The sequence below is a fragment of the Vanellus vanellus genome (assembly GCF_965231255.1).
Source record: "Vanellus vanellus genome assembly, chromosome: 2".
In the NCBI taxonomy this organism is placed as follows: domain Eukaryota; kingdom Metazoa; phylum Chordata; class Aves; order Charadriiformes; family Charadriidae; genus Vanellus; species Vanellus vanellus.
Genome location: NC_138906.1, coordinates 47330248 through 47357497, shown reverse-complemented (window position 1 = coordinate 47357497; position 27250 = coordinate 47330248). Strand labels below are relative to the sequence as shown.

Here is a 27250-nt window from a genome sequence, read left to right as displayed (position 1 = left end):
TCTTCAGAGGGAAGCTGAGCAAAGCAAGATACAGCTGCAATTATTAATACAATGTGACATTGCAAAGGAAGCTGGATTCCCTCCCCATTTTTATTCAGTGTTTCTATTAGAAAGGCAATTCTTGCATATAGCTTCCCCAGCTAAAATTTGAGAAATATATCATACAGCTGTATGTACTATTACACTTCAGCTTTAGAAGGCATTTTACAATGTACAGCTTTTGATCCATCCCTATCCAAATAATTTTGTATTTAAACTGTAACTACAGATCTCAAAGTTTAATCTACATTGGTGGGGAGGAGGGGAGCAGGAGGGAAGAGCAAAGCTGCCATTACTGTTGCTCTACCTTCAGAAACAGCTAGGGAGGAGGGGAGAAGACATGAAAAACACTAAAAACTCAGAGGATTTCGAACCTCTCATTTTAAAGATTTATACCAGAACAAAATTATTATAATACTATAACAGAGCATCCATATGGGGAGGTGCGCCCCTAACATTTCTTCTTCAGTAACCGTAATTGTTAACTTCTCTATGTAGTTAAGGGCTTAGTGTAACCATCACAGCATCTGAGGTCACTTGAAAAACCTGAGCAACTTGAAAGATTCATAAAAACAGGAAAACAGAAGGGTAGAAGGCTCCACCTGTACTCACCAATTTCAGTAAACAAGTCAGCAAATTCAACTTGCAATTTCAACCACACCGATACAAAGACCATGCAGTTGTCAAAGAACTGCAGTCTCAATGCTACCTAGGAAATCAGCAGTTAATGTTTTGTGCTACATGTGGCTTTCAAGATATGCACCAAAATAATTCAAACTAGCAGTCCTAAAGAGGCAGATTCACTCATTTCTTCTGACGTATCCAAAGTCAGTTTTATTTGGCCGTGACAGGACCATCCAAATTAAGGGAAGACCAACTCATGAACCTAGTAACATAATAGTACCAGTGTCACTTTTCAACCTGCTGTCTCCATGGAGAGGAATACGGCCATGTCCCATTCTCGCTACTGGCTGTGCTTTTGACTCTTAAAGGACAGTTTGCACTCAGAATTTAAAAGTAATTTTAGTGTCTCCTGAAATTACGAGGAATGAAACTGAAACAGGTGCATTTACAGGAATACTCTACAGTCTGGGTTGTGGACTCCTTATTCAAGTGTAAGGAGTTAACCCTCAAATCCTCCCTATATACACATTTTATGCTTTTTTAATTAAAAAAAAAAAAAAAAAAAAACACAAACAACATAATACACTTTCCCCAGAACTACTTTGTTAAACTGGTATGAAAAACACTGGAAAGATATCACACTACTACTCATTATATTTTTGCTGCTTGTTCTTGCAGTTCCTATAATTACACAGGAAATAGAGCAGGACTACCAAATGCAACCAGTGCTAGAATAAACCAATATTTCAATTTTTTCCAACATACTATTCTTCAAGATACATTAATAATTTATCTGTTATAAACTACTCCTAGTATAACCATCTTTTTTTAAAATGAATCCTTTTAGAAACTAGAAGAACAAGAAAGCACTTGAATTCAGTAACTTTATTTGATAAGCTATAACAGTAAAAATTTAAACATTTCCTTTAATAAACTGTTTATTCCCATTTCACTGGATTTTAAAATAAGTCTTGCTCAGAATTTGCAATGGTTATGAGATCTGAGATGCAGATAAACTCAAGTATCGCAAACTCTATATTTCAAGTTTAATAAAAGATACCCTTATATTTGATATTGGTTTATCTGTAATCCCTATACCACATACACACACACACACACACACTTACTTTTTATCTACAACAAATCCTCTGACTAAAACTAACCTTGATCAAACATATTATGGTTTATGAATTCTCAGCAGCTTCTAACTGTATCTCCTTTGTATTATTCATTGTAGAGATTTAGCCGATTATAGGCATGCATTAGAAATGTCCCATGACTTCAAAAGGACTGCTCAAGGTATCAGAATAGAAAGCAGCAGCATAACAGGCAGCTTGCGCACTGCCGCAGTTAATGAAAAATCCCTTTGAAAATTACACATCATTCCACTAATTTCTTCTGATCAGAAGAGTGAAATTCTGGATTGACACTTCCTTCCAGTATAAGATAAAAAATCAGTGCAAAAATGAAGTAATTAAGCCCCACTTCTTTTGACATTTACTTTACAGCATGACTCATGACCATCTTTAGCCTGCATTTAATAAAACGTTTCACAGAGACTATTAAAAAAAAAAACCCTAACTCTATACTATAGCCTTTCAGTCCAGTACTGTATTTTATTTCCTAATTTGAGTTTCAAAGTCAGATTTCAGTTCAGTGTGCCAGGTGGGTCTCAGCACTTAAAAAACAAACCAAAGTAAGCAAACAGAAAACAAAGGGATTTTCTTTTTTTATAAACCCAGATTTTAAAAAGCAACTGATGCTTTGGAACTTTTTCTAAAGAAGGTCAGGAGGGGAAAAATTATAGCAACAAATTTAGCTCATTTTTAAATAAGAGACTGTAGAATTCATGCTACAAGTTTCCAATACATAACTACTAATTCAATTTACAATACTAAGGAGATGTGTAAAAAAGTCAACAAAATGAATACAACAGTCAATCCAGAAGGCTTTACACTCCAAACCAGAGCATCAGAAGTTACTGCAAAGAAAAATTATTATAAGAAAAGCAAATTCTTCTGCAATTTTATAACTGGAAAACATGCAAGCAACAATATTACATCATTAAGATTCTCTCTGAAAAGAGGTCTTTTATATCTAATCAACAATACAGAGGCTCCAACACAAGTATGACGGGCTTTCTCCTGCTATTCAGAGACAGCTTTACTGGTCTATTCTCCATCTCTTTTCCAACTGCAGCTGCAAACCCCACATTTTCTACCTTTGGATTACCTGCTCAGAGCCCATTTTGACTCACAATCATCGAAGGATACAAATGACAAACTGGATTTATTCTCCAACACTACACAGACCTTAAAAACCAACCAAGCACACAAACCAAAACATACCACCTTAGACAAATGTCCTGGTTTATATAAAACTTTGGGGACAGGACGAGCACCACATTCCCAGAGAAGGAAGGCTTCTAGTAGGAATGATACAAAGAAACACTACTGCAAACTGCATCATAGATGTATGGAAATACAGTACCTGAACCCCTATAGTTCTACCTATTCTCTAGGAAATGCCATTATTCAGGCTTGTGCTGGCAGCTACAGATATCACACTTGCCAAAGACTATTTAAATAATTTAACTGAATAAACTAATGCGTTATTTACAAAACAAAATAATTCAGTTCCATGAAATGCTAAGCCAACCTTGGAATGGTTGTGAAGCCAGGAGGCTTTGAATGTTCATACTCAGTCTTGTCATTAAACAATTACTAATCTTAATCAAGTGGAAGATAAACAATGAATATTAATAGGTATTAACTTGGCTTTTGCCTGCCCGTCCAACTTCCAACTGCCAGCTTTATGTCCTGATCAGGCTTGAGCTGGAAACATCATCTTTATACATTAAAGGAAACTTCTTTGTGGGAAATATTAAGCTAAGTGAGTTTTAAAGAGATCTGAAAGTTTGATTCTTATAAAGTTCTTTAAAATGCCTTGTAATTGTCTCCAAAGATCTGTTCTCTATTCATCTTTGCTTTTGAAGTTTTGTCATTTTGGCAGCCTTGCACAATCCCAGAAGGAACAGAAAAAAAATATTCCTACTCAGTCTTCTCCTGCTGTTTTTCCAGGTTGACACTTCTGAAGCTCTTATTAGCATAGTTATGTGCTTTCTTCCAGGAAGAATTCCTAAGGTATCTCCCCTATCCAACCTTCCCAGTACATGCATGGTTTAAAAATACAGCAGTATCTACCAGATAATGTTAAATTCATGAGGAATGGCATAATCCCAGAAGACATACCCATTTCTGCTTCTTACTGAAGGAACCCCAACGTGAGTTAAAGCATTGCTATGTTCCTTCTTGAAAGTTCAGGTCTCTCAGCTAACTAGCACCCGATACCTTTGCAGCTACCTATTCCCACCACCACCTGGTTGACAGCATTCCCTTTGTGCTAACATTGTTTCTATAAAGACATCCCTCAGGTTTTCTCTCCCAGTGAGAGGGCTTCCTGTGCCACCTATTTCTTAACCTCCACTGTGTCACACCCACACTGGCAGTATCCAATTCAGAATTAAATGTCCTTCTAACCCAGAAACGACAACTGAAAAGAGCAGAGAAAAGCTAGAAAAAACAAGGGCAGAACCAACACACACAATGATTACTTATTAAGCTAAGAGTATATTAACATCAGTTGCTTAACTGGCTTTTTACTATAAAATACTTCAAGTTCTTTTGAAGAAGTGGATATGCCATTGTATAAAAACATTGCACGCTTTCATATGGAGCTCTGACCAGCTCATTTTCAGTAATAAGACAGGTCTTTAAAAATGTTTACACCACAAATCACCAATCCTGGGAATTAATTTTGAGGAGGTATGACTACATAATTGGCTATACTAATAAACTCTTCCCTCAGCCTCTGCTGCAGAAAGGATTCTGGCCTAGAGAGACCCGTGATCTGACATAGCTCAGCCATTCCTTTGTACATCCTACAAGTTGAATTCGATGAAAGAAAACTTTAAAAAAATAAAATAGTAAAGCTGTATTTCATATACCAAGTCTGACCTTTACAACCAAGACATGTATTTATTTAAAGATAAAATCATGTTCTGAATTGTGTCACCCTAAAATGAGGAATGAAAATTACTGTCAAAATACAATGCTCCAGTTGGGGTAGACACAGTAGTAAAATATATCAACAATTTCAGTTATCAGGGTTGAAAAACCTGATGCAATGCAGTGGTTTCTTGCTCTCCTACACATCACGACGCATACACAAATATTTAATACATTTGTACATGGTTTGAACAGCACAATTCATTCATCTGTGTGATTATTTTTCAACTTCCAACATAGCACATTGAGAATCTGAAAAAGCGCTTGAGAAAAGAACATAAAATTAAAAACAAATTAAAATGACTAACAAATAGGCAAATGCACAAATCCGGTTTTAAATCCTGAGACTTTCAAAAAGCCATTGAACTATTTAAGATAGATATTAATATGCATTTTCATATCTATAATAGCAAAAAGCTACAGAATACAACCAGCAACTACAAACTTACTTAGATCTTTGAATTTTTTATGTTTGTTCTCATTCTGACAAGCTTTTGCCATTAATCTTTACTATTCAAAGTGCCCCAAAATCTACAAGAAATCAGAATGAATATCTCAAAAGAACCAGTAGATGGCAATAAAAAGATCTGTGATAAACTTTGATTTTGGAAATAAACACCGTCTGTTTTAATGTAAACTAGCAAAATTGCAAACTTTTTTACCTAGTAGATATGGTCCCAGGAGTCTGGTTCAGCAGCAAGCATTTTATAAAATTTTATACAGACAAATCCATAAATCCTTCCCTCATCAGAACGGTTAAAACTCTCACTGAGGAGAGAGAAAAAAAAAAAAACAACACCGAGAACAATCTGTTCCCCTGTTACTGAGAAGAATAACTTATCTAAAATATTTGATAGTTTTATATTCAAACTAAACCTACAGTTTCAAGAACCTTTTGCAAAGCACAGTCTGTATAAAATGCACAGAAATTTGAGTTCATTATTATTCATAAAATGTAGTCAAACACTAAGCTAAAGAATCAGTAAACTTTGTTAAGTCTTTATACTACAGTAACCTTTAGAAACTTCCAACTAAGTATAAACGCTATTCAGCATGATAATTTTTGCCAGGGCTTCAGCTTGAAATTAGAATATCAAACTATATTTTATGGCTCCCACTTGCAAATCTAGGAATAAACTGAATTCAGTGGCTTACCTGTCTAGCATAGAATATAAAAATCAAATTACTAATTTGTACAATATTAAAAATGAAAACATACACATCAGATTTTTAAAGGAGGACTTCTCAATGTGATTTCTTATGCATATATATATATATCACGTATATGTTCGCAGCTGAGGTAGAGGCACTCTTGAACAGGAACAATGTTAATTGAAAGTTTATCTAGAAAGCAAAGTATGATGATACCTAGAACCAGATGATGAATATGACTTCTCATCTACTAGAATCCAAACCGCTTGACCCTGGCAGTGTTTCCTCGTTTTTTTGACACATTATTTCAGAAACAACTGTCAAGTTTACTGCTGACCTGATTGAGTGTTGGGGCCATTAGAATAAGAGTGCTCAGAAGATGCTCAAAGAGCTTCCACTGTACAGCAGGAGGCCTTTGATGAAGAAATACACTTAGTAAAAACAGAGCACTAGAGAAAAGCAGATGTATGAGACAACTTTCAACCATGTTGATTTTGGATCAGCTATTGCCTTTAAACATAACACCACTAACTTTTCAGCTTTATTAACGAGCTACGATTCCCGCACTCCGGCCTTTGATAAATGGACTGTCAGCTCCTCCTCACCCATTAAAAATAATGCGTAAGAAAGGGTTACTTCCCTTATTCCACTCCATACCTCTTACAGAACTGACTTTAAAATATATATATTTATGAAGGTCATGAAGATCTATTTCAAATCCTTGTGAGGACTCCATGAAATCAAATCCACATAGCCCAATCGTTTACTAAGCCATGTTTACTACAAATATACTAGTCCTGTCCTTACACTAAGGTCCTCTTTTTCATCTATACCAGAACTGATTACATTCTTCCCAAAATCGTATTTGTAGACTGTAAGGTCAGATTTTATACTACAGCTATCAAGAGGGCCCTTCATGATTACTTAGTATTTCCAAGCTAATCCCCCAATGCCTTGATGTGACGTAAAACATCCAGGCTAAGTGCACCTCTGCATAAACCCCCTCCATTAGTTTACTACATTTGAGTGCTGGATACACAGCGAGTTACTTTTGGAGATTAGGATACATTCATGGTAAGCAGTACTTTACAGCTATTGCTTCAAAACACCCCTATTCATGTAACGTTTAAAAAATAATAAAAAAAAAAAAATTAAATCACTACTAAGACTTGTACATACATCTTATTTCACGGAATCACGGAGTTTCAGAGTTGGAAGGGACCTCTAGAGATCATCTAGTCCAACTCCCCTGCTAAAGCAGGATTGCCCAGAGCACATTACTCAGGACTGCATCCAGGCGCGTCTTGAAAATCTCCAGAGAAGGGGACTCCACAACCTCCCTGGGCAGCCTGTGCCAGTGCTCTGTCACCCTCACCATAAAGAAGTTTTTCCGTGTATTTGAACGGAACTTCCTGTGTTCTAACTTGTGCCCATATTTCTTGGGCTTATCTTTCAGAGTAGTCCGGGAACCGATTTAACTAGCATTCTTCAAATTTATAAGAGTCTAAATTAAAAAGAAATAGTCAACAGGAACAAAACTCCATGTCAACAATTTTCAAAGAAAAATAAAAAAGCACTGCAGAATTAAAGTTACACCTTGTTTTAACCCATTCCAACTAGTCACCAAATGTCTTCAGAGTCATTTCCTCAGTTTGTTCAAATCAGTGTAAGAAGTCAGAGGTCTTTTGGAACAGTTTCACACCAGCACAGACACTTACTTGGAACATCCTACTTTGCACCTGTAGTTCATACCAGAAGTATGTGTTTATGATAGAGCCTGAAGAACTAAACACACTATCAGATATAACTATTTTTAAATTATGTTGATAAGGGCTTATTGTTTCCTGCTTTAAGGACATTCACCTACTACTTTGTTTGAAAACTGCGCTTGCTATATCTAGTTAGCATCCGTCCATAAGAAAAGGAGGGGAGTTTCATGAGTTTGCTCCTGGTTCAAACCACGTTGCCATGGAAGCAGACATTGGATTGATGAAAATAGGTCAACTGTTCAAAAAAAAATCATTGTTTTAATACTTAAAAAATATTATTAAATGTTATTAATGCTTACCATTATTTACTATGAAATGCTTAATATTTTATGCTATTTAATCAGCATTTACTGATATGTATTTCATCCAAAAGTGTAGAGAGCAGTAGAGTTAATGTTGTCAATGAAAAAAAAAATTATTTTCCATGAGTCTGAAAGGGCTGGGTACAGACAATACAACACAGTTCTTCATTACGTCTGTACTGAGTGATGTCAAATATCACCATATAACCTATTTCCATTTGAAGAGTATTAGTGTTATTTTTAAAAAGCACTCACATTTTTGGAGAAAAAAAAAATTGCTAACACTGCTAATACTTGTGCTTGGCTTTGGTAAGAACAGGCAGGGCCTTTTCTGTTTACCTTTGCACCAAACATATAAATATTCATGACACCTTTTGTTTGAGACCGCATCTGGAATATTGTGTCCAGTTCTGGGCCCCTCAGTTCAAGAAGGACAGAGAGCTGCTGGAGAGAGTCCAGCGTAGGGCAACTAAGATGATTAAGGGAGTGGACCATCTCCCTTATGAGGAAAGACTGAGGGAGCTGGCTCTCTTTAGTTGGAGAAGAGGAGACTGAGGGGTGATCTTATTAGCGTTTATAAATATATAAAGGGGGAATGTCATGAGGATGGAGCCAGGCTCTTCTCAGTAGCAACCAATGATAGGACAAGGGGTAACGGATTCAAGCTGGAACACAAGAGGTTCCACTTAAATTTGAGAAGAAACTTCTTCTCAGTGAGGGTGACAGAGCACTGGAACAGGCTGCCCAGGGAGGTTGTGGAGTCTCCTTCTCTGGAGACATTCAAAACTCGCCTGGACACCTTCCTGTGCAACCTCATCTAGGTGTTCCTGCTCTGACAGGGGGATTGGACTAGATGATCTTTTGAGGTCCCTTCAAATCCCTAGCATACTGTGATACTGTGATACGGAGTCTCAATCATTTAAACTTGATAAAAATATTTAATAACAGCTAAGACTTAAGTAGGTTACCCCATCAGTTGAACATGTGAAAGCATACATAACCTACTAAAAGAAATTTCTTGTGTTCCTTAACATTTTCACGCTGCCTGATGTTGGCAACATCACATAAACACACCATAAAATGCTCATCTCCTCCTGCAGCAAACACCAGAAAGTAAAATAACTTACCTCTATCACGTGTTTCTGCATCTCACTAGGTGATCTGAAATGCATTTCTATCAACACCCTGACACATCCAACAATTTGTTCCTACCTTGACACTGATGTACTTCAGCTGAATCAGGTTTGTCCTAGAGGTTTAGTGTGACGCATGCTGTTTCTGAATTGTTTTTTACAACTGAAATGCATGGTTTAATCATTAAATACAGTAAAGGTGCACAGGAATACTGCCAACACATGAGATTTGTGCTCCTCTCCTAGTTTAGGGACCTTCCTGTAGACGAAGCAATACTTACAGGAGAAAGACTCAGTGGTGTGGAAGTCCCACAAATTTAATCCAGCACCAACCTATAGCACTGCTGTGTGTCTTCCCCATATAGTCACTTCTGCCCTATTCCGTTTCACCAGTGAACTGGGTCAGACAGCTTCTCCCAGATCAATTCACTAATCTGATTCTACATGCACCAGATAAAAGAAAGTGCCAGCGTAACAGATAAAATGGGAATAAATACCCAGGAAGCAAAGGCAAAAATAAACCCATCTCTTTAAGATGCCATAAATCCATGCTGCTGCTGTTTACAGTCCCACAGTATCTAGTAATCTTCCCTTCTTTTTACCTTTTGTAATCAACATTTTAACCTGAAATACATACAACATAACTACTGATAAAAAAAAATTCATTTCTGTAACTGAGAACATGTCTAACTGCCAACACAATGGAAACTGTCTTCAACAGAAGTTAAAATCATGTTTGTTATGTTCATTTTCGTACAGTTTTTGAAAGAAAATTTGTATGTAAAATGTGTTTCACTTTAAAGAACTCTTTTGGACTCCAGAAACTTCATAACTTGTGTTACAAAACTTCTTGCAAAATCATACAACCTGAGCTATTCTCTATTAAAAAAAAAAAAAAAAATTAAAAAAGCACTCGTGAAGTTGTTAAATATTGTTTAAAATGTACTGAAAGACTGCCCCTCAGGAGACTGCAAGAGTTTTCAATTTCACATTGAACAGTTTTAGAATTGTTTATAAATAACAACATTCCAAAAATCACATGGCTTGTTATGCTGCAGAAAAATACTATATGACTCATATGTTGGTTTTGTGTCTTTGTGTTTTCTCGGACAATAAATAGTTTGTAATAACATAAAAACGGCCAAAAAAAATTCAAACCAGCATACTTAAAAGTATCAAGCATACTGGATATTTGTGATCAAAACTATTCTTTAAATATACCGTTTCTGACAAGTACATTATGGGTTGTTTGGGTTTTATTACTAAGAACAACAGTAAGAGAAAACTTGACTTTTCTTTAACCAAATGATTGCCTTTCTGCTCTGCTCATCCAGCATGAGACTCCACCTGCCCCTTCATACAATGTAGTTAATTATAGATTGGTGGTCTTTGCCAAAGTTGCTTCTCAGTATAAGACAACATGTTTGCCTTTCCTTCCCTCAGTACTAATTTACTTTTTCTCTTCAAACTTTCTTCCCTTTATTTTCTTGATCTCCCCTTCCACAGCATATTCAGATAATTTGAGATACACTGTTAAAAAGGAATTCTAAGAGCTGCATAATTACCATGCTGCATTTCCTGTCATCTAAGGGATTGCACGTAAGCAGAAATTAAATTTAGAGAGAAAAATACTGTCATTCTCCTATGGCTTACCAAGAAACAGAGGCCTGTCTAGAGACCATGTAGCCAGCTTCACGTTAAAACTGATAAGATGGGAATAAATACCCAGGAAGCAAAGGAAAAAGTAGCCCCATCCTTTAAGTCGCCATAAATCCATACTGCTTACATTTAGCCATAGAGTTTTCATAATATGATCTCTCTGGATATGTTGTCAAGTAATGAACTATAGCATTACATTTAATTTGCCAAATTAGTTTTATATTAAAATACCTCACTGAGGTTAATGTAAGTGTTCACACACACATAGGAAAAGAATACATCAGCCTGTCTGTAGACTCAAACTTCAGTAAACCAGTTGACACTCTGCAAACCTTAAGGCTTGGAAAAAACTCAAAGCAAGCTCATAATTCATTGCATAACGCATAACACATGTAAAAACAACAGAGTATGTGCTCCTGCTGCACAGGTGATGCAATTTAACAATTACACATGGACAACACAGAATTTTTGCCACCAGAAAAGTAAACCAGTTCCTAAAAGCTAAAATATCATAATATTTAAAGTCAAGGCAATGCAATAAAAGAAAGCTTCAAAAGAAAGATACATCGGGGCAAAGTCCTACAATCTGTTACTATGTAAGATGCCCACAGTCATCCCTCCTTGCCTGCATAGGAATGACACTCAAGTGTTTACTACATAGAATTAGGAAAAGATGAAACCCAAATGGTGTTATAATCACTAGCATTTATAGTCATCATACATACTTGTTTCAGATAAGGCTTAGAAGAAACATCCATAAAGATTACATAGGAGGTCTTTATAAGATATGCTGGGGTCACAAACCAAATAGAGAAACATTCAGTTCACAAAAATATGGTTAATTTTGCTTCTTGAAATAGCACTATTAAATTCTTGAAATACATGAAGTGATAACTACACGGTATCTTGCGAATGTATAGAAAAGTATGACAACATTCACAGTACATGAAAACACAGAGGAAAAAAAAAGAAATCAAAAAACAAGCCTTTGAAATACTTCTTTGGTAGGGAAATCTTCATTTCCTTATAACGCATGGAGGAAAAAAAATATCTACTTCCTGGTATTATTTCCACTGTTCTTCATGTTATTTGCTACACAAACACATGCACCGTTTGAAGGCAGACTTACCTCTACCAATGCCACAGTCAGAATAAGGTCCGTTTTTGAGTCTGCAAAAAGGGCATTCACTTGTGGAGACATTCCAATCAGTATGCAATTAGTGACTACTGATATTACACTCATAGTTTCAAAAGCCAGCTGAAATAAAACACAAATATATTTATAGTTATGACCATCACCTCTAATTTACCAGTCCCCAAATTGCTCTGGACAATACCTGTCTCTTCATTAAATCCTCAGAAGACCCATTATTTTAACTTCCTATTTTTCTTCATCTTTTGAGTTATATGACATAAGACTTATTGGGCAAGCAGTCCAGACTTCATCAGCTTTAAGAACAGGCAAGCACAAGACCACAACAAGATTTTCAATACCACAAAGACCATCTGGCAATCCTGAATTTTTCTCTAATTTGATTTCTGTCTGTGTGGGTACATGTGTTTTCTGTGAAGAAGTTAAATACTAGTCTTCCACAATTCCGTAGTACTGTAAAGACCTTGAGAAGTTATTTACAGACCACTAACATCCTCGATGTAGGTGGTCACCTCCTAAAAAATTTGGAATAACCTGAAAGAAAAAAAAAGTGGACAGGAAAGCAGCCTTATCCCTGGTATCTTCATGATTCATAATCTGAACACATATTACACACCCATCTACAGTTGTACACAAATTTCCTTCAGGATAAAAGAAAAAATGCAAAACTCCTAGAGGAACTAATGGTCCCAACACTCTGTTTTTGGAGGTTTTGTCTGAACGTTAAGTAATAGGAAAATGTAACAATATTTCAGAATGCTTTTCTTAAATCACAACCAGTTATACAAGCTGAAATTTGTTGAAAGAAGGACTTACATTTAATGCATGCAATTGCACAAGCCTGAGAAGCTCTTGCCTACAAAGCTCCCACAAAATGCCTGAAAATATTACTACAGCGTGACAATTACTTTTGCAATCTAATGGTTACTTATTCCAAGTTCCTTTCTGGAATGAGAAAGACTGACATTGAATTGGAGCAATTGTCACAATGAATTAGCAGAAGTAACTTTCTCCTTGACACCAAGCTGGTGACTCAGCTCACCTGATAAAATAATTGCAGTATTCCTTTAACAGAAATCTGTCAGCCAATGTTCTAACTTCCCATATGAAACTATTGTTTTAAGTAATTATTTTTAATTCACAAAGCAAATGCATTTCTACTATTAGTTAAAAACCTACACTATAAAAAACCCCACATGACGATACCATTAGCATTATGGTTTTTCAGCCTACTCCCTAGATTGAAACAAACTATTCTAGCAAAATCAAATGCTATTAATATACCTACAGCTACTCTTGGGACTTAGGTCCACAGCCTCATTTAACTGGTCACCACTGGCCAATGCAGCTATGCCATCAAGAAGTTGGCAGCATAGAAAATACATCAGATGATAAAATGCAATCAGATTCTAATTTACACATTTTAATGACTTAATATTAAAAGACTTCTCCTATAAGTCCACTTCATTTAATACCTATGTACGTGTCTAATGAACATTGTTCGGAATACTTGGTTTGCATGTTTTTACAGTATGTTTCATTCAAGGTTTCCCCATTCCATCTCTCATCTTCCATTTTTTTCATTTGGTACCAACATTTGCAACCCCTCCAAATTAAACCAATCCACCAGTTCATTGTGCCCTTTGTCTCCATTACATATCATTAGAAAAGCTGGTAAATAAAACTAGAACATGGATCATCCTCTAGAAATTTCCTCCAACTACTTCACACTCCTTATCAGGCCACTGCTATTACAGAATGCTAAAGTCTCTCAATGTGACTTAATAGCCTTCCTTCTTTTCAGGAAAAACTCTGGTTTTGGAGGAGTTTTACAGGGTTATTTTTAGTCAGAATCGGTTCACTGATGCAGCGTAGTCAGCAGGCTCCAAACCAGCTGGTGCTAGCAAGATTGCATGTGCAAACAACTGAAGACAGAAAATCCTTAAGCCAGTACTACTAGCATGAAATTGTTTAGTTAGACTACAATGTTCAGGTTATGCAGAAAGGTCTAGCTCCTGCTCACAGATCCAGGTTACTTTAAAATTAGTCAGCTTGATTACCAGTAATCACAAGGGCACACAGCCAAATATGGCTTAGGAATCCAAGTACTTACCCATCATTCTTTTTTTTTTTTTTTTTTTTTTTTTTAAACCCTTGCTGAGCTCCACGCTTCTGAGATTGCATCAGATGTTACCATTTCTAAAATATGTTGGCCGTTAAGAGTACCGGGTAGTATCTGGAAGGTTTCCTTTGCTGCAGTTGCAACAGGGCTACAATATATACATATACAAGGACTAAAGAAAGGATTTGTTTTCTTTTCAAAGGCAACTGAAAGACATAAGGTCAAAAACTCTACAAAGAACACTATAGTGGGATAGATAGTATCCTAGCGCATTGAGGAGAACAAAGTACCTACTAAACTAAACTAAAAGTGGCTCATAGGTCAAACACACAGCCTAAATTCACTTGTTGAAATATTTTTTTAAAACAAATTAATAGAAAAAGAAACACACAAAAATTACCTGCCAAACACCAATATTTGCTGTAGGTTCTGCAAATGGCCGCTTGTACACTCTACACATCTTTAAGGCATCAGAATATATTTCTGTGATGTTGTTTAACACTGCAAAGACAGCTGCCAGTGGATAAACACATGAGAAAAGACTCACATAGCCAAACTGTAAGAACAACTCCAGATAATCATCAAAAGTACCCTGAAAAACAACAAAAATAAGAACAACTTTAACCACAAAAAATACATGAAGAAACACAGAATCAACAATACAGTTGTAAACATGCTTCCTCATCCCAAATCAGTTGCTCGGGAATGACTGGTAGTAGAAAACAACAATAACAAAAAATACATTTAGTTAATTTGGAATTATTCAATTACCCAAAACTTCTTAATAAGGGGAGGCCAAGGTTTGTCCTTTTGCCTAATAAATTTTCTGCAACAGTCACACTTCTTATCCTTATTACATGAAGTAATTGTATAAGCACGTTCATCTCATTCAAGTTCCTGACTACCTCAGTGAAACAGTTAGAGAAGGAACAGTGGGGGATAGTAAAACAGCATTGTGCATTTAAACTGGCAGAACATTCTCCTAAGAGCACTGTGACAAGAAAAGTCCTAGTATTTCAGAATGTCCATGAAAGACCTAACCAGAAAGGTAGGTTGGTAGATAGGCAACTCTCTTCTGGTATTTCTGCTTTTTTATTTCAAAACAGGTAAGTCTGAATCAGTCACCCACTTGAAGGCTGAAATGACCGAATGCAGCACTGACATGTAAAAGGAACAATTAATGCAAACAAAAAGCCCTATTTTGGCAAATGCATGACATATCTATCACCTGATCTTTAAACCAAGAACATGGGTACTTAAATACTGATTAAATATTCACATGTAGGTTATTATGTATATTTGCATAACTGCTGCATGTAGTATTAATAATAGTTTTCTATGATTGCAGCAGTTATTTATGAAAGCGAAGAACAAAACCAACTCATTTTTAAAGAAAAGGTATTTGCTGAACAAAGGATGGTAAAATACTGTGAAGAAGTTAAACTGGGATCTAGCTATATTGTATTCACCCAGACCCACACATTTTCCTCTCTCTCAAAAATGAGATCTTGAAAAGAAAAACTTGACAGTAACTGAGATTATTACAAGAACAACGTAAAATTGGTTTTGGCTCTATACATTAGATACATGGTTCTCCAATCTTTTTTGCTGGTTATAGCTGTTAAACTGACTGCCTCTCCAGCACCTAGTGCTTTTTTTTCTAGCTAACAGAGAGAGGCAATAGAAGCCTGCAAACTCAGAAATAAACATAGGGTGACCATTAGCTGCATCCTTCACTTGAGCTCATTTTTAAGTTGTGTAGTATATCTAGGTCTGACAAACTTATCTGCAGGACAGACCCTGAGGAGCTACCTAACTTTTAAAACCACTGAGATTTTTCCACAGAAATGTTTTGTACAAACTCCAAATTTTAGTAAGGTGGGAAGTTAGTGCAGGACCACTCACTGGAGCGTCAGTCACATATTTGTCCCTTCTATCACTTCTTCATACAAATGTTGCAGGCAGGAAGCAATGCTTCCCTTTGTGCTCCTCCTTCTCGTAACTGCAAAGCATTCCCACTACTTCCTCACACCTTTCTTCTCATTTCCTTGTCCAGTACCTATAGACTTTTAGAACAGCAGAGTATGAAAAGAAAAGAAGTATTTGTTTTTCTCGTACTCAATTATTTCTCCTACTCAACTTTGTGCAGGAAGAGAGGAGTCTGATAGGATGTTAAAGAAATTCAAAGTTTGCCATCATCAGCCACTAAAGCAGCACATAAACTATGACATCAAGGAAACAGAATCAACAAAGAAATTCAGGGATAGAATGAATTAGAGGAGAGAAGCAGAATTAAAAAAAAATAATTAAAAAATTACTGCAGAATGTTTTTACATCTTAAACTGCGTTAAGAGCTGGAGATTTGATAAGTGAGAGAGAAAGAGGACCAAAAAAAAAGGTAATTAAATGTTAAAGAGAAGGAAGGAAAAGACAAGAGCCTGAAACGCTGAATTCTGTCAAGATTCCTGCTAAACTTCTCACTTACTAAACATAGTCCAATGCTTCCCCCTTGTGACAGATTAATTTTAGAAATTCTCTTGCCTGCTGACAGCTCACTGCTTGCAAACAAATCAGTGGTCTAATATTGTGTATTCACAAGCACAGCACAACCAAAATCTTTAGATTGAAAATAAAATTAAGACCTTGAGTACACAGTACCTTGAACTGAAACTGAGGCTAGCAGTGGATACCTCCAAGGCAAAGTCATACCTCTACAATTGACCTGTTGGGTTCCTGTGGAAAATTGTTCAGGGTAGAATGGGACAACAGGTGCAGATACATTTGATCCAGCTCTGCACAAGAAGCACTGGGCAACGTGACTCAAAGACACCACACTGGCTTTGTATGTGCCAGCTGAGAATCAGGACTTAGCTCAGGCCTAAGAGGTAGAGTTTATTTGGTACAGCATATCAACGCCTTATGCTGATATACAGCTTTTGGAGCTGTGCTGGTCTATTTGCAGGCACAGTGCTGGACTGTGCTGATTTACTAGTTCAGACAGACACTAACTTGGGGATTTCTGCTGTGTTCTCTATTATAAGATAGGCATGCTCTCTAAATCTCTCTCTCCTCATATAAAAAGTGGCAATCACCAACCTTCCCAGAGGAATGTAAGTACGTTTGTACAGTTTTTCAATTGAAAAGGTAGGTTGGTTTTTTTTTTCCCTCTTCCCATTTCATGGCACTTTATGCAGGAAGAGAGGACTCTGGTATGGTATCGATATTAAATTTCAGACTGCTATTCTCTGCCTTTTACATAAAAGGTACACTATCTACATATAATTCTTATTCTGTAAAAGTAGAAATCATACAGTATTAAGCCTCTTGTGACCATGCTTGCATCATCTGATCAAGTAAGTTGTCAGCCAGTCTGTAAGGCCTCAACTTACACAGTAATGTCTACTTTGCCAATTCCTTTGGAACTGCAAGTAATGAATTACACAAAGTCTGCTAAACACAATTAAAAATTGTACTGGGTAGGAGGTGGATAAGAAAGGAACCAGGAAGACACCAAATGCCAAAGATGTAGTTTCAAGAAGCAAAAGCTTCCAGCAGTAGTATTGGTTTGAAGAGCTGGTCTCTTCTGCCCTCTCCATTTCTGGCCCAACTCAGACAAGAGCCAGGCTATAGTTTAATTGACAGTTTAAACTAGTTTCACTGCAAAACCCAAACTAAAACAGAAACAACCTCCCCATTCCCTGTGACAGGCTACTTATCCTGGTAGCCTCCAGGCTACCCTTGGTGATTAAGGGCACATTACACAAACACTTCTTCCAGTGATCCTTGGTTAGGTAGCTCCAGATTCATCTGTTCATTCCTACCCCTTCGTGCTGATACAACTGGGATCCTGCACTGTATCAGTTTCTTGATCCAGTGCACCATATAGCTGTATAAACAACACTACCAGCAACATTGATGAACCTGGAAATAAGCTGCTAGGCCAAACAGCCAGGAATATTTTAGGTTGCACCAGCTGATGTCTCTGTCAACTACAGCCCAGAAAACCTTTAACTCTTTTACAGTAGTAAAACGTACAAAATAGGTGCCCATTTCTTTCTCCAAGTTGACTTGTTCGACTAATGACAGGTCCGTATCTGTTTTCAGAGAACACATGCGTTTCTTCATCCTCTTCTTATGTCTCTTTTGGAGCCAGTAAGGAAGCAAGGATTCTGCAAACTGATTAAGGATCTGCGACGTTATCAGCAAAGTGGCCAAGCTCTTAAGTTAAAAAAAAAAAAAAAAAAAAAAAGATAGGACAAAAAAAATTAGTAGCTCTGTGATAAACCTATGATCATTTTCAATTTTGTGTGTTCTAGTAAGACTGTAGGTTGTACTACTATGGCAAAAGGTCAGCCTAACAAAACTAGCAATAGCATATGAAAGTAGAGCTGCTCTAGTTCCCATTCTTCGCTATGTGCTGAAAAGGACATAATAGGAGATAGATGCCTAAATAATTTGTGGATCTGGACGCATCTTGAAGACAGTACACAAAGTCCAATGATGGGTAAAGATACACACTTAACCTATAACAACACCAATAACAAAGCTAAACAATGAACTTTTCTATTCTTTTTCTTCTTGCCTTAAAAGATAGGAAATGTCATGAATGTCACATCTGGTATAGATATGTCAAGTGTTTTGCTAGAGAACCCTTTAGAGGAACAGAGTTCTTAAGATGAAGTTCTTGTTCTTCTGTTCATTATATTTAGAGCAAAAATATTTTCCTTATACTTGATTTTCATGCATTTGAGTTCAAAAGATGTTAACAACAGAAAACTGATTTCAAATACCAACTACAAATTATTTTTGCTTTTATTTATTCTCAGCTCCTCATTGTTGTCAGAAACTTAATCATTCTCCTATCCTCAAGAGTCTCTCATTAAAAACACTACAGAGAAAATAATTTTCTAATATAAAAGAAGAGAACAAGGAAATGAAAATTTTCCAGCCTCATCTGTGTGAGAGAATAATCAATTTATTTGAGAACAGTTCTTCATTTATATGTAAGGCAAGATTTGCTCTACATTACTTTTATGATTCTGCAATTGTGCTAGAGCAACTGAAATATGGAAGCTGGATTTGTAAAAAAATATTAACTCACAATGAATATATTTCATGTATATTTTGGAAAAACAATTAAAAACTAAACTCCTATTTCAATCAATCTTTTATTTTCCCAGATTCATCAACATTATTAAGATGTTCTTGGAACTCACCTGCCTCAAAAGCTTCATATCAAACAGCACAAAGGCAATGTAGAAGAGAGATGCAAAACAATTTAAGAAGTTAAACTGCAATTAAAAATACTTGTTATTAGTACTCAAGCAAAAGTTCAAATGCAGAATATTATCTAACTTAACAGTTACCTTGACTAAATAACTTCCAGGCAGATTTAAACTGTCTATTAAAATTTTCTTTACTTTAAAAAACTTAGGTCAGAAAAACTTCATTTTCAATATTGGTCCTACTCAGACTTTCATTTGACAAGCTTAATGCTTTCCTAAAGCATGGTATACAAAGAAATGTGGACATTAAAAACACATCACCTTCTACTTAACTTTCATCTTTTGGCAGTTTCCCCACAGGTAATGCAATAAAAGGGATGTATTCATCATAACTTAGGGCAATGATTTTTTTTCCCAAAGAAATACTTTATCAAAATATATGCATTGGATGAGATATTTCTCAATACATACAACTGCTCCTTGATATATGTTACTTAAGCTTTATGTTGAATCACTTCAAGAGGTTTTACAACAAAGAGGAATATTCCCTGCTTCTAAAATGAGACATAATCACAGTATTGTACCTGAAAAATCATAAGCAAGCTCTGAAGTAAGGGACAACTTTTCCTACTTGCTGTAAGTGCTGGAGCTCATGGATGACATAGGTAATATTGGGGAGTGCAGAGAGCCCCTCATAGGCTGAAAGTGAAACTTAAGGGGGGACTACATTCAACTTTTTAGATTTTTTTAAAATTATTTTGTATGAATTCACTATAGCGAAAAAGACAGGGTGCTATTTTTTGAGAAAGGCAGACACAAAGCTGTAAATGATACATACAAGGGTTTTAGCTCTAGATAGAGGTTACCAGTAACAGAATGATAACAAGCAGATTAAAAAATATCTCCAGCCTCCTCTGACTGGTTGTCTGAATGTTTGTACAGGTGGAAGTTAATAAATGAACTTTATGGGTTTACCATAAAACCTTGCAAAAAGTGAAAGGAATAATTCCCAGTTGAAGATAGGACCGCATCAATTAAGAGAAAAACTTACATATACAGAATCCTAACAAAAGAACAAATCAATACAAATAAAAACCCCAACTCTCCACTATAAAAAGAGGCATCTAAAACAGTCTAGTAATTACTGCAACCACAACAGAAACCCTGTTTGCTCTGATATTTGTGCTAGTATGCGGCCTTGAACAAAACTGTATATCAGTGAGGTAATGCCAGGAAAGAACTAATAAAACACATGACAAGTTCTCTTTTTAAATCATCTTAAAAGCTGCTTATACTAAATACTTACCACTAAAACCTTCAGAATTAAATGATTCTGATATGAAGATTCCAGCCTGTGATTTTCTGAAATACCAACAAAATTATTAATCAGTAAACAGCAGAAGCACTTATCATATACTAGACATTGTTATACAAAGAGTAAACAGCCATTTTTCCTCCACCTAAAAATTACTTAACTACTACTTTACGGGGAATACTTCCTTCAACACATTATGGCAAAAAGAATTTATCCTGTACCAGTATCCCACTTAACCTATAAAGCTAATCTGATGCATAATATCAACATACATATTTTTGGCTACAACTCTGGTATTTTTTCTACTGCAAAGGTTTTTTCCTTTGACATCTTTCTTTCTCAGAAGAGCTGTTTTGTAATGGAAAAAACGTCCATCATTCTTAACACTTAATAAAATGTGCCTAGTTATTGATTTTTCTTTGGCTGAAAACAAACGCAGAACTAATTGGAATACATCATGAAAAATAACAGTACCAGATTTGATTCAAAACCAGTAAATGCTCACAGAAATATCCCCATCCATCTCCAAGGAATTTAGATCAGACCCTAAGCTCTAAAGCAAGACTAGAGTACATGAAGTTCAACTGATGCATTACTCATTCTAAAATTAAGATTTTCAGTTCATTCAAGATGTCAGAGGGGGAGGAAAGAGAAGTGAATGGGAGATTCCCCATTTCTTTTTGCTGTTTTGTCAGATTGTGCCTTTAAAGCCCTGACTAAGCAGTAACTGAATGACGAAGCAGCACGCTAGCATCAGCTGTGTCAACAAGGCTGAAAGGAGAGACCATCACCTACGGACCATGCTCAGGAGAGAACAGCAGAGTTCTATTCTGACAGAGCATGAAGTTGGGCCTGACACATGGAAGATGTACTCAGGGGGCTGAATGAAATTTTTACTGTTAGCTTTCACTAAATGATCAGTTCTCATGATAAATGGGTGCAAGAGGTGTGCTTAAAAATACCCCAGATTGTTTCCTATGCTTTGCCAGTTTAGATGTTTAAGTCAGATCTTAGCTGAAAATACGCCAGGTAGGAGGAAACGTAGGACAGTCAGATAAGCTCTTCATCCTAGTCACGGCATGGCAGCATAAACACATTGGATAGCACAGAAAAGGCATAAGCTGTCAGTGTAGTGAGTTACATAAATACTGTTCCTGCTGAATATGAAACATCAGCTTAACCCCAAAAAAATCTGGGTTAAAAAAAAACATGGGTTACCTGTTAAAGGCATTTTAGTCTACCTGATCAACACAACTGAACATTTTGCATAAAGGCTTTTTGTTGCAGTATAGTGAAAAAAATGAAATAAAACAGTCGGTTGAAACCTAGATATGAATTTAAAAGTCATTATTTAAAGAGAAGCCTTGAACGGTCATAAACAAATCAAGAAATTGCTTGCTTTTATTCTTGCTGCTGTCAAGTTCAATTTCCTGAGCAAATCACTTTGGCACGCATAACCAATCCCCACTGAAACACCTCTTTTTATTCTGTCTTCTGCATCAATCTCCCTTTTGCTTAATCTTTCTTCGGTTAGTTTTCTGGGCCTCCAGCTTCAGTAACCTAGATTCTGTCCTGTAAATGTATGCCATATTGAACTACACAAAACACTTAATTTCCCATTAGCTTCACCTATTAATTTTGTTTGAAATTGACGGCACATGTCTGTAGAAGTGCTAAGACACAAAACAAACGCTAACGTTTCACTATCCTTATGTTAGGTTACAAAATGTAAGGCCCAATCTGTTAATTAGGTCACACACACAGGGAAAGCAAGGCAATCTATTATAACATTCCTCCTCTTCTGAACGCCCAGAGGAAAATATTTTGATGGGGATGTGAAATCTGTCTTTGTTATATATATAGCATACCCACATACTCTCATATGGCATGTAGTTGATGTTTTTAGATTTTGTTCCATTATCTCAGTTCCTCTGCCCTCTGCACACATTTTTCAGTAGATTAAGACATATCCAGCAAACCCAGGTTGTGGATGCAAGCTGCCAGGACAGTCCCTCCTGCCACCCACCTCTGAGCTCCCATCCTCACAATTTCACCTTGCCACTTTCACCAGCACTACGGCTGATCCAGCCAAACATCAGTGAAGGGGGACTTCTGCACCAAAGGCAGAGAGAGGCTGAGGAGGAAGGCAAGATCACCCCTTTTGATGGCACGCTAGACTCAGACCAAATTAAACCAAACATGAAACTACAGTCTCAGAACACTAAAAATAAATGTAAGAAGTTAAAATGCCCATCTCTTTTACCCCACAGTAAAAATCTACTTCAGGAAATTTCTTTAGCATTCCATTGTGTAAGAACTCACAGTAATGTATTCTACAAACAAAGAAATTCCAAATATCTGGGGTTCTAACTTTAAGGAAGAATAAACAACTTTCTTACCCCATGATGTTAAGAATTCAGCAGCATACCGATAGATACGGTTCATAATTTCAATCACAACAGCGTATATGATACTGGGCACAAACAGCATCAAGCTGCTGAAGTTAGACTCATTCTCTTCATGATAATCCAGAGCCCATTGTTCCAAGTCAAAGTAAATCATCATCACATACAGTGAGAAGTAGAGGCAAAGGCACACAAATGGTAAGGACACCAGATAAATCCTTATCTGTCTCTTAATACTTGAGTACACTGGTTCCTCCCTCCCAGTGACAGGATTGATACCCAGGACACCATGAAAGCCTGGTCTTGGTTCTTCAAACTGTCGTTTCATCAACAGTGTCCCCCAACGGTATGTCATGATGGCACAAATCCGCTTCCAAACTTCCAGTATCACAGTGGACCACAGCAGATTGAATGTGGCAAACATCACGTATTTGTCATAGTCTTCCCATGCAAACACATAATAAGGAATCCCAATGACAGCCATTGGAATCAAAGCAAATGTGAAGTACTCTAAGAAGCCAAAGTAGAGAGCAATGGTTTCACCAAAGTAGCAGCGTATCTCATCTGCAGAGAAAAATGAATCAATTAAGACTACACTTCACATAGATGTCTGTAATATCAAACTTGATTTACAGGAATCCCTTGGCACAAAGTTTTTTTTTTTCTAAATAATACAATGAATATTATTGCTTTTTTGTTCCTCTTTCTCCCATGCTCCAAAAACTCAGATGGTGATTTGAATTTTTTTAATGTTATATATATACCCACATAAACATATACACATACATTCAGATGGCAGTGAAGTAAATATCTCAATACTTACCATATCAACATCAGATATCCAAAACACTAGCATTCTTGACAACTGAATCTATCAATGAATGGCTAGGGTGGCATGGATGACATTTCATATAAAACCAAACTTTAACAGTGAGTAACACCTAACTTCTGAAGCTTCTCACTGGCATACGTATACCTGAGAAATAAATTTGTTTCAGCCTGCTCGGGGCCAAAAAGGCCTAATTGTGCTTTGCCAGCCTTCAGGGAACTAAAAGAATAAACGGAAATGTGTATTGAAATCTTAAATCTTAAACATGTCAGAGAGCACACCCAGGCTGATACATTCCCTTCAGCCACATTTGTACTATACTTGCCTTCCACAGAGGAGTTTCAATTCTATAGAGGCTAAACACTGGAGTAGAAATTAGGAAAGAAACTTGTTCTTCTCACACAAACTGAAGAGAAAACTTATCCAGAAGAAACCCTGCGCTTTATTTGTAGCAGTGTAAGTGTTCACATACCTAAAGGTTGATAGCCAACTTTGACTCGGCCATACCAGCTGTGACGGAGCTTTTTCAACTCTTCTCTATCATGCAGTGGGAAAATCTGAACTAGAATACCACTGGTCAATAATCTTCTCACTAGGAGGAGAGAGGAAAAAAAAAAAAAAAAAAAAAAAAAGAAAAAGGTACTTATTACTCTTTTAAAGGACAGTGAAGTTGATATAAGCTAACAGGCTACATTATGTAATTAGCATGCCTAAAGTTACTTTGAAATAAATCTAGCGTTTAAATCCTAAAAACAAATAAAATGTCTGCATGTTAGTTAAAAATTATCCACTATAGACAGCAGTTCTACCTATTCCTACAAAGACTTTGCTGTCCACTGGAAGAGAGAATAACCTTATATCTATTAACTATTCCATAGGTTTGCAATATCATCAGCTGCAGCTTGAATAACAAAAAGGGCTATGGGTCAAAACTGAAATGCCATGTGGAGATTTGTGGGGAAAGGTCTGGCTCCTGCATTTGAGGCAAATTGACATAGCAAAAACAAAACACTAAATTAAAGAGCCATTGTTGTATTAATTATGGGAAAGATACGAAAACCATTTTTGAATGATCAATTGATACTAATTCACATAAATTACAACACATCTTCATTGCAAAAAAACTAACTATTCCGCAATTTGTATTTAACTTTGTTATGGTAAGCAGTACTACCTGTAATTCATAAACAATTAACAAACTGTTCCAGAAGTTACAACCGTAGATATATTAAAAAAGAAAATAAATTCAAATACAGGAGAGGGGAGGCACTGGAAGCTGTGTGATAGTTTTTTTACCATTTCCTATAGGGATCTACTTGACATAACTAGAAAAATAACTTAGCTATATAAAAAATTACCAGTGTAAACTCATCTGACATCTACATTTATTTACATTTCTTGAACCACTGACATGCACAGGGCTGTTTCTTCAATGACACTTATTACAAGGACATACAAATATTAAAAGATGAACTCTCCTAAGAGACTGTAGCACCTCTGACAACGAACCAGTTCCAGCTACCATAAAAGTAGCACTAGCTCTCCTTGCTTCTTTCTCCCATGAAAAGGAAGAGCTCTTCAAGCAGAGGAGGACAAACAAAATCAGATGAATGAAATAATACTTACTTACTTCATATTGTGTAATTTATAGCTCTGGAACACTGTTACTCATTCCAGTATTTTTATACAGAGACAATCCAATGATACCATTATGTAATTTTTTAAACACAACTATTTTTGGTACTAATTATAAAAATAATGGGTGACATCGATATACATTAAAATTATCCAGCTGAAAAGAACTTAAGGCCAGAGTCTCGGCCCCACAGAAAGACTCAGGTTCTCTCTGGAAATTATCTGATCCAACTTCCTGCTCAAAGCAGGTCCAGCTTAAATCAGGCTGCTCAGGGCCTTGTCTAGTCAAGATCTAAAAGCCTCCCAGGACAGAGTTACCACAATCTCTCTAAAACCCTGTTCCAATGTTTCATTACCGTCACCGGGAAAAAACATTTTCTTAATATCTATACAGAATTTCTCTTGTTGCACTGTGCATCCATTGCCTCTTGTTTTCTCGCTGTGGAGCAGCGAGAAAACAAAGTTGATTAAAAATAGTGAGACTCAAGTGTCTGAAGGATTTCTCTTCTCTGCAGGAAAAGTAAGGTTTTTTTCACCATGAACACTATCCTATATCAACACAGTGAGTTACAGGCAAACTACATTGCTTACCAATTGATTTTCCTGGATACAGCTTTGCCTGAGGATATCCAGGGATCATTTTTTCATCTTTAGCTCTCAAATTTTCAAGTTCATGTTTGATGATATACTGACATTCTGCCATTGTAAGGAAATTGTGATTGTCATCTAAAATCAAAAAGAAGGTAGTATGAAATGGTGCAGCATAGGAAGACAACCCCGGCAGCAAATAACTATTAAAAATGACCAGAATCAGAAATAAAAATTGTGACAATTACTGCCAACAAACACCCATTAGCAAAACCTCCACTTTTCAAAATAAACGTCTTGGGAAGAAGTTTTCTCTAACTGGCACATGTTGGTCACTGCATTTTTGACTACTCGGGTTAACTAAGAGAACAAATCACTCAAGAAGAAAAGACACCCCTGAAATAATAATTGCTGGAGGCTGAGTTAGTATACTAGCAAGTATACTCTTGCCTTGTTGAAAGGCTCTTACTTAGGCATCCACTATTTGCCAATCTCAGAATCTCCACACCCATTTCTGCCATAAAGTTCCTGAAGTATTATCGTAACAAAAAACAGTAAGATGTCAGGACAAGTCTCCTTTTCAGTAAGCATTTCACACCAAATATCATATCTTGGTCTTTATTGCCCATACTACATAATAAGCCATTTAAGACAATTAGTTCTGATAAAAATACAGAAATAAGGTAAAACAATAAGAATTTTTTTAAAAAAATCATAAATTTTGAAGACCTGTAGCAACAAACCTATTGTCAACACCATCAATTTATCATCAAGGAAGCAGTCTGTTTTCCTTGAGATAACAATCAATTGATTTTTTTTTTCCCCCCCTTAGGAATAAGAAACTATAGTAATGGCCCTAAATACACTAAGAAAGAAGCTAAAACAGCAAGAAATCTCTATTACAAGGAATATTGTATCAGTTAAATTGGATTAGTTGGAGAACTAAAAATATTAGTCAGACAACACAGGCTGCAGGATTTCTTTTGCAAATGACACATTTTTCACCTCATCTAAGTGTGGTCAACTATTTTATCCTCCGATCAGATCTGGACAAATTTAAAATTATATTAGTGTTTTAAATAAGACCAGGAGATGCAGCAAAAATTATCCTTTAGGTTTACAGTGGCTGGAGTTCCAGCTGCTACCAGAGAATCTGTTAGCAATGACTATCAGATTAGCATTAAGAATGTAAACACATGAAAAAACAAAATGGCACCTCTGCAACTGACAAGT

The 27250-nt window shown here is 36.3% G+C and overlaps 1 protein-coding gene across 1 annotated transcript in view; it reads right to left on the bottom strand.

Annotated features, from left to right (window-relative positions):
- ANO10 (anoctamin 10) overlaps positions 1 to 27250 on the bottom strand; it is a gene marked incomplete at its 5' end in the record, with an annotated part of 125021 nt that overhangs the window by 95569 nt on the left and 2202 nt on the right. The window contains 8 exons of the mRNA XM_082499667.1: positions 11875 to 12003; positions 14421 to 14612; positions 18056 to 18238; positions 19237 to 19311; positions 20552 to 20607; positions 22960 to 23529; positions 24267 to 24386; positions 26021 to 26155. Of these exons, the coding sequence (XP_082355793.1) occupies positions 11875 to 12003; positions 14421 to 14612; positions 18056 to 18238; positions 19237 to 19311; positions 20552 to 20607; positions 22960 to 23529; positions 24267 to 24386; positions 26021 to 26155 (1460 nt within the window). The remainder of the gene's footprint in view (positions 1 to 11874; positions 12004 to 14420; positions 14613 to 18055; positions 18239 to 19236; positions 19312 to 20551; positions 20608 to 22959; positions 23530 to 24266; positions 24387 to 26020; positions 26156 to 27250) is intronic.